The sequence below is a fragment of the Meriones unguiculatus genome, chromosome 1 (genome assembly GCF_030254825.1).
Source record: "Meriones unguiculatus strain TT.TT164.6M chromosome 1, Bangor_MerUng_6.1, whole genome shotgun sequence".
Classification (NCBI taxonomy): Eukaryota; Metazoa; Chordata; class Mammalia; order Rodentia; family Muridae; genus Meriones; species Meriones unguiculatus.
In genome coordinates, this window is record NC_083349.1 from 31,029,028 (window position 1) to 31,037,485 (window position 8,458).

At 39.6% G+C, this 8,458-nt stretch overlaps 1 protein-coding gene across 1 annotated transcript; it reads right to left on the bottom strand.

The window, feature by feature from the left end:
• Positions 1-6,513: 6,513 nt before the first annotated feature.
• Positions 6,514-7,449, bottom strand: LOC110542617 (olfactory receptor 9Q1-like). The gene has a single exon (XM_021629171.2). The coding sequence runs from the start codon at positions 7,447-7,449 to the stop codon at positions 6,514-6,516; it is 936 nt and encodes a 311-aa protein (XP_021484846.1).
• Positions 7,450-8,458: the final 1,009 nt, after the last annotated feature.

Consider the following 8,458-nt stretch of genomic DNA (forward strand, 5'->3'; position numbering starts at 1 on the left):
ATCCACCTAGCATTGAGGTCTCAGAGCTCCTTCAGTAAAAAGGACTCTCAAAGACACCCTGAACTTCATTTCCTTCTAAATAGCAACACTTAGATAAACTCTTTGGTGACCAGCAAGCACTCATCCTAGACAGGAATTTGCAAGTGCAGGTGCCAAGTGGTATGAGAGTGTATGACAAAGAACAGAGGCAGCCTCAACAAACGCTGGGCCTCAACAGTTAACAGGGGTAATCACACCCGTTGATAAATTTTGACAACGTTGTTGTTATTTTCTGAAACTAAATGCAGAAATGGCTCTGTGGTGAGAGTTTGTTTCTTAGAAGTTTAAAAAGTATATTGGGAATTTGGGACCAAGTAGAGGAAAAGGAGGGAGAACACACAGCAATAAGACTATGACACTCATTTTCAGTGCGCAGGCAGTTATAGAATAAATTACATAGTATCTATTGCTTTCCGCCCTTCTTTTGGAAAGGCTTGGATAGCTGGAGCACTTTGATGTATAATTTAGTTATCGGTCTTGTTATTAAAATTAAACATCATGCTAGAAGTTCTGTTTGGAGTTTAAGGAAGAGCTACAGCTTACATTAGCTTCCTTTTAAAAAGACTTGGGACAGGGAAAGCAAATGAGTGTTTCTTCAGCAGAGTGCTCCCAGAAGAACCCTGTACTTGAGAAAATGAAGCAGGAAACGAGTTAGCAAGTTTTCTTATCATCTAGACTTCAGTGTTGGCTGTACTCTTGAACGTAGATTTTAGCAGACATTCTGCCTACAAACAAGGTTTTAGGCTTTTTGAAGTCCATGTGACATTCATTCACTGCAAACCATCCTCAACAGGTCAGATGTGACCTCATAGGTTGGAATTTTCATTTAAAAAAATAAGGAAAACAGGCATGGGTGTGAGTGAGCTAGCCCAGGGGGCATGAGAACTGCCCCTGCCTCTAACTAGTGGTGGCATTGGGTGGGCTAGCCAGAGCAGTGCTGGACAGCAGTGTTCTCCCTAGTGGTGTAGACATGAGAGAGCTGGTGGGTTCACCAGCTCAACTACCACGCAGGCCCAGATTTAGAGCTTTGATTTGGCTCACACCAAAATCTACATCTGTGAGTTCTTGAAGCACGTGAAAGGGCCAGTCTTACTGACCCAAAGCTGTAAGATCTCTATGACACAGGGCAACAGGGGAGAAAACGAAAGTATCAGAGTGAGAATCCAGTATTGATAGTGTGAGAGAAGCATGATCTAGTAACTGAAACCAGACTAATGACTCACTGCAAAGAACATTTGCAAGTGAAGGTGTGAAGATGTGGGACACATTGTGACACACCATAGTTTCTATGTCGAGGTGTTTTCTATGCTTTGTTTTGTTTTATCTTTATTTTTTTCTAGGGGAGAGGTTGCAAGGGTAGAAGGCAGATGCAAGGGGATGGGGAAATGAGTGGGACCGGAATGCATGAAGTCAAATTCAAAGACTCAATGAAGGACTGAAAACAATCTATGGCTTTTCGTGATGTGATGTTTGAGATAGAGTACCTAGATGGCAAAGAGATGAAAGCATTTGGATTTCTGGAGCAATTTGTGCCGGAAAACATCCAGATCAAGTGTTATGTGTTGTTTTATTTTTATTTTATAATTCAATCTTACTGAATTTCTCCATGTGAACTATAAAAGTTTTAGCCCAAGTCTGATGTATTTATTGCTTAATATATTGAAATAATTATAGAAATACCTACAGCACATATAGTAAAATGTCAAAATGTGTATAACTAAGCGTTGAAAAGTGTATAGCTTTCACCAAGTTTGTAGAAAGATTTGTTCAAAAATGGCATATTATTAGAAATAAAGCGTACCAACAGGAAACAGTGCAAGAACAAGAACAAATGGGTGAACATAACCAAGAAAACTTTGAAAATAAAAATAATGGGGAGAGAGAGGCAGACTGTCTGGACATGAAAGCTTAGTGTGAATCTGAAATGAAGTGTATGTTTTGAAGGAATTGGTCATATATGACTAGTTCAAATAACATGGCTGAAAAACATATCCAAGGCTGTACAAGAAACAAGTGGATAGTGAAGGTGCTGCTTCACGTCTGTTCAAGAAAGTGACATTTATTGAACGTCTGATGGTGGAAGAATTGCTTAACTATTTGGGTAAATAAATTGGAAGTGCCGTCTCATGATTTACAAAGTAGTTAAGACATATCCAGCGTCATATAAATCTTGGGTTGCTTCCTCACCATTGGGAAGGAAATTTCTTTTTAAACATAAAAATGCGTGTAAAGGTAATAAATGTTACGCATATTTGTCCAAATTGATTACGTTTTCGTGTGTCCTAAGTAGTGTGCAGAATGATACAAGACAAATACCATGATAAAGAAAAACCTTCTTAGGCCATGTTAGGTTGATATCTTAGGGGAGCTGCTCTTTTCTGAAGGGAAATGCAAGATGAGTGGAACGGAGGGAAGGGGTGGTGATAGGACGACTGGGAGGAGTGGGGGGAGGGGAAAGTGAAGTCAGAGTGTATTGTGTGAGAGAAGAATAAATTTTGCAAGCTTAAAGTTTTTTTTTTTTTTCACTGAACTGCCCACCCTCCCCTTCTTTTCGGTAAGTTATACTGAGTTTTGCCACCGACATAAATCATATGAAATCTTAGTGGCTGAAAGCAACAAGGATTTATTTCTAGTCCATATGATCAAATGTGGCCTATGGATTTAAAGCAATCTCCTCAAAATTTCAAAGTTAGTCTTCATAGAACAAGAAAAACGATCCCACAGTTCACATGGAAACATGAAAAATCACAGATAATGGGAAGGCACTTGTGGACTGGGTAGGATAGCTTGGAGGAGAATAAGCAAAAATATAATAGGTGTCATAGAAATTATTGTGCAGGCTATTTCAAAAATACTTTTTAATAATTTTAGAAATATTTGATAGACTCCTAGGTAGAGTCTTTCAGAGGCCCTCTCTGGTAGGCTTCTGTCCTGTTTCTTGTTTTCTCCTACTTCCAATGTCCATCCCCTTTGTCTTTCTAAGTGAGGATTGATCATCTTACCCCGGGTCCTGCTTCTTGCTTAGCTTCTTTAGTATGTTTATCCTATCTTATAGGTCTAGTATCCACTTATAAGTGAATATATACCATGTGTGTCTTTCTACTTCTGGGATACCTCACTCAGGATGATCTTTTCTTGATCCACCAGTTGCCTGCAAATTTCACGATTTCCTTGTTTTTAATTGCTGAGTAGTATTCCATTGTGTAAATGTACCACAATTTCTGTACCCATTCCTCAGTTGAGGGACATCTGGGTTGTTTCCAGGTTCTGGCTATTATGAATAAAGCTGCTATAAACATGGTTGAATAAAGCAGATGCTGAGACTCATAACCAAATTTTGGGCAGAATGAGGGAATCATAAGAAAGAATGGGAAGTTAGTTAAGACCTGGAGAGGACAGGAGCTCCACAAGGACCAAATATATCTGGGCAGAGGGGTCTTGTCTGAGACTGATTCTCCAACCAAGGACCATGCATGGATATAACCTAGAACCCCTGCTTGGATGTAGCTTATGGCAGCTCAGTATCCAATTGGGTTTCCTAGTAAGGAAAACAGGCTGTTTCTGACACGAACTCAGTGGCTAGCTCTTTGACCTCCCCACCCACCGTGGGAGGAGCAGCCTAGCTCGGCCACAGAGGAGGACATTACAGCCAGTCCTGGTGAGACCTGATAAGCTAGGTTCAGATGGAAGGGGAGGAGGACCTCACCTATCAGTGGATTTAGAGAAGGGCAAGGAGGAGATGAGGGAGGGAGGATGGGATTGGGAGGGAATGAGGGAGGGGGCTACAGCTGGGATACAAAGTAAATAAACTGTAACTAATATAAAAAATAAAAATTTAATAAAAATAATAAAATAATTTTAGAAACCAAAATGGAGCTATTACATGATCCAGCTATATTACTTCTGTGTATTTAAAAAAAAAGTAGTACAAGTAATCATACAATAGAAATAGCTCTACCCTCTTGTTTATTGCGGCATTATTCACAATTTCTAAGCTAGAAACAAGCTAAGGTGCACAGTAATGGGTTAATATATAAAGAATATGTAGTATATGTGCATATTAGACTATTTTCCAGACATTAAAAAAAAAAGAAATAAATCATATCATTTTCAGGAAAATGGTTGGAACAGGAGACCATCATGTTACATGAAACAGATCAGATCCAGAAAGGCAAATGATGGCTCATTTCTCTCCCATGTAGGAATACATTCTGAAAGAAATACATGCAATAGAAATTAATTGGGACAGAAAGGGAACCAAGAGGAGAGATGAGAGGGGAAAGAAGATCATGAAAGAAATAATATATTCAAAGTACATTGTATACATGAAGAATTTCATTATATTTAACAGCCAATGTGCACTAATGTAAAACAAGAAAAAACACATGATTTTCTGTACTGACGGAGGCAAGTTCCCACATCTTTATCATTTGGCTTTTCTTCTTGAATGGACAGCTTAGTAACCTGCTTAGCATTTAGCCAGAGACCAGAAAATATTAACTTGTTTCTTTAAGCCTGGAAATTCAATGTCTTAGTCCTTTCTTTCCACTTACCTACTCTTTGCTTTCTAATGAATTCTGAGAGCTAGTAACTTTTCAGCACACTGATTTCACTTGCAAGAACTAAATATTATCTGCTTCAATGTGCAGAAAATGTTATGTAGACAATTTAAAATTTCTAATGACTCTTTAATGTTCTTCAACATGTAGTAATACAACCTCCATGTGATCTAAGAATTAATCACCCATCTTTATTCTGCACTTTAATATTTGACAAAACACTGCTGAAAGGAGTATAACGTTTTAATATCACTTATGATAATTAGAATGTATACTTTTAAATTTGTGTATCTAGAAAGTTTTGAGGATTTATATGGGTTTTATTTATATGTGTGGTCTGATATTTGAACACTACATTTTCACCCTTAAACCTTGCACAAATCTGTTTCATCCACTGAGTGATTCTCTCATTGGAATTCTTTAAGTGACATATTATTTTAGGCAGGCTGTATTTAAATAATCCTGTTTGACATCATCTCCCTCTTGATCACAAATTGTGCATCATTTGTTATAAGCATAATATTGTTTACTTTTATTCCAAGGAATAAAAGTTTTGGAGTGATAGGCAAGATAAACAGAGATGAATCAATGTTATCTGTTACCTTCCAATTCCTCAGACATAACTGAATCAAAAACAAACAAACAAACAAACAAACAAAACAGAATCTAAAAAGTACTTTGAATAGGCCAGCTTCATTAATTAGGTCATTAAGATAACAAAATTTAATCATCAAATAATGAAAATTAAATTGTGGTGCTGGAGAGACAGGTGACTGTGAATGCCTGTGACACAATCTTAAGAATAAGTTGGAATTATCACCCATGTAACAAGCCTGGAGTCCCATAAGTGCTTGCAGTCCCAGCTCCAAGGGTAGAAACAAGAAAATCACTGGGGTTTCCTGGCTTCCAGCATAGCCCAGAAAACAGCAAACTCGGATTCAGGAAAGACTCTACCTCAAATGAACAGGCAGGGAATGACAAAGGGAGTCATATGATGCTTTTCTGGCTTATATTCTCTCTCCTTTCTCTCTGTCTCTGTCTCTGTCTCTTTCTTTCTCTCTCTCTTTTTCTCACAGGTACACATACACATATCTAGATAAATATAAATAAATAAAGCTTTTAAGATGTCATCTAACACTAGGAAATAACTCGTTTGGGTAGAATAATGTCTACCTAGCAAGCACAAAGTCCCAGGTTTGATCCTGATAATTGCATTAGCCCAGTAAGTTGTGGAGGTCTTTAATGAGAGCAATGAAAGGTAGTGGAAGGAAGATCAGGAGTTCGGGGTCATCCTCCCCTACACAGAGTTTGAAGTAAGGGAGGAATACATACCACCATGTCTCAAAAAGGTTTTATTTAAAGTTAAAATAAAAAAAAATAAATGTGTTCCAAATTTTGAATCTCAAATGAAAACATGATTCTGGAGAGCATAGTGATGGCATTTTAATGCTGTTTTCTGTAACTCATGTTGACGTTAACAAAACAGATCACAGTTTGGTAGTACAATAGATGGATGGGAATATTCAGAAACTGATATTTATGAAAGAAGTAAATATAACAAAATGTTAACATTAACAGAATCTAACCATTGAGTATAATGAGTTTATTAAATGATATTTTCAACATTTTTGAGGAAAATTTTTGCCAAAATTATAACCTTGTTCTGTCATCACAGAGACAAGTGAGACTTCCCATGTTTAGAATGCCCATGTCCTGAAATGCATGGTCCATACTCAAATCTCCTCTCCACCCGGTTTCTACATGTCTTCTTATCTCTCCAGGGAGCCAAATATCCTCACTTTTTACCATGTATCATTGTATCCACATTTACATATTGGACATAGTATAAATAAAAAAATCCTAAAATGCTGGCTTTGGAGAAGAGATTATTGGGATTTCCCAAGGTGGGAAGAGGTTAGGAAGTTTTGACCCTCCTGAGAACTTTCCTTAGTGCTTCCTTCACTTCCTTGTTCCTTAAGCTGTAGATGAGGGGATTCAACATGGGAATTACTGTTGTGTAGAACACAGACACTACCCGATCCTTTTCGGAGGCCTGGCCAGAGTTATCTCTCAGGTACATGAAGATGAGAGTGCCAAAGAAGAGCGACACGGCAGTGAGGTGGGAGGCACAGGTTGAGAAGGTCTTGGCCCGGCCTCCTGCCGAAGGCATCCTCAGAATGGCCACAATGATGAACAGGTAGGAAACCACAATTACCACCATGCAAGCAGGGATGACAAAAATGGCAAACACGATAATCACCAGTTCCTGGATGTAGCTCTCCCCACAGGTCAGCTTTAACAGAGGAGGAAGGTCACAGAAAATGAAGTCGATCTCATTGTTTCCACAAAAGGAGAGGGTGAATGCTGAGATCGTTCGCACCAAGGCACTGAAGAGGCCAGCAACGTAAGCCCCAGCCACAAAACTTAAAAGGGCTTTCTGCGTCATGATAGTCACGTAAAACAAAGGTCGGCACACTGCCACATAGCGGTCATAGGCCATGAGGGCCAAGAGGTAGCAATCAATGGAGCCAAAGAAAGTAAACAAGAAAAACTGAGTAACACAGCGGGCATAGGATAAAACTGCCCCTTGCTCCAACAGCACGGCCATCGTCTGAGGAACAGTAACAGAGGAGTAGCAGACGTCCATGAGGGAGAGGTGGCTTAGCAGGAAGTACATCGGGGTGTGGAGCCTACGATCTATGCGGATCAAAACGATCATGCCTGAGTTCCCCAGCAAAGTGAAGAGATAGAAAAATAAGAACAGATGGAAGAGAGGGAGTCGCTGCTCTGGGTGTTCAGTGAATGCTATGAGGAGGAACTCTGTCACCAAAGTGAGGTTCACCTTGCCCATGAAGTCAGTGGTACTTGAGAAGCAAGAAGAAGCAGGCAAGTATGTTGCGCATAGGATGCTCCTGCAAAAATAATATACTTTTGAACATATCGAAAGCACGCAGGTACCACTAGAGGAGAGGAGACATCGTAGATGATGGACCTTACTCCCTTCCTTCAGAGGAGGTCTGTGAGAGCCGTCTCAGGATATTGAGGGGAAAATGACACACACGTGAAGGTGTGCAGGACAGGAGAGCATGTGATCTCACTTTCATTGCAAAGCAGCTGCGTGAGCCTGTGATTCAGCCAGAGCCCATAGAGCTGGTGTTGGTCATTTTCCTACCATGCAGCTGACCACCTCAGAACTCTAGCCCCGTCTCCTCTATGGCCATAGCTTCTCCCTTATTTCCCATCATTTTCTTGTCTGGGTTAAATCAACAGCCATGGGACTAATTGCTCTTCTTTCCCCCTGGGTCAGATTAACTTCTTATTAATCATTGCCAATTCTTTGAATTCAGATATCAATTAAAATCTTTTTTTTTATTTCAGAGACTTTAATTTGATCACGTTTCACCCTTTTGGCAAAAATCTAGCCATAGAACCCTGTTAAGACCAGGATATTACTTAGCCTCCTCGATATGTTGGGATGATCTATGGTGGTTCTCTTACTTACTTCCTTTGCAGCATCTTACTTCCCAGTCCTAATACACACAGTGACATCTCATTCTCCCACAATTTCTCGAGGTATACTGAATAACTGGCAGCACTGATGACCCTCCATTCTCTGGTGTCTCTTGTCTTCAAGTGGAATATCACTTCTGCCTGGAAGACCTCACCTTCTCTGTCCCCAGAATCCTCCCCAGTGCTTACACTACCATCAAATGGTGACCCAGATCACAGGTTTTAAAAGAAGCATCCCTTCATTACTCCTTCTCCAGACAGTGACTGTCCCCCTTGGAGTTAAACACTGAGTAATACCTAAATATGCCTTGTGGAATGAAGTTATTGAATAAGATGTGAAACATCTTACA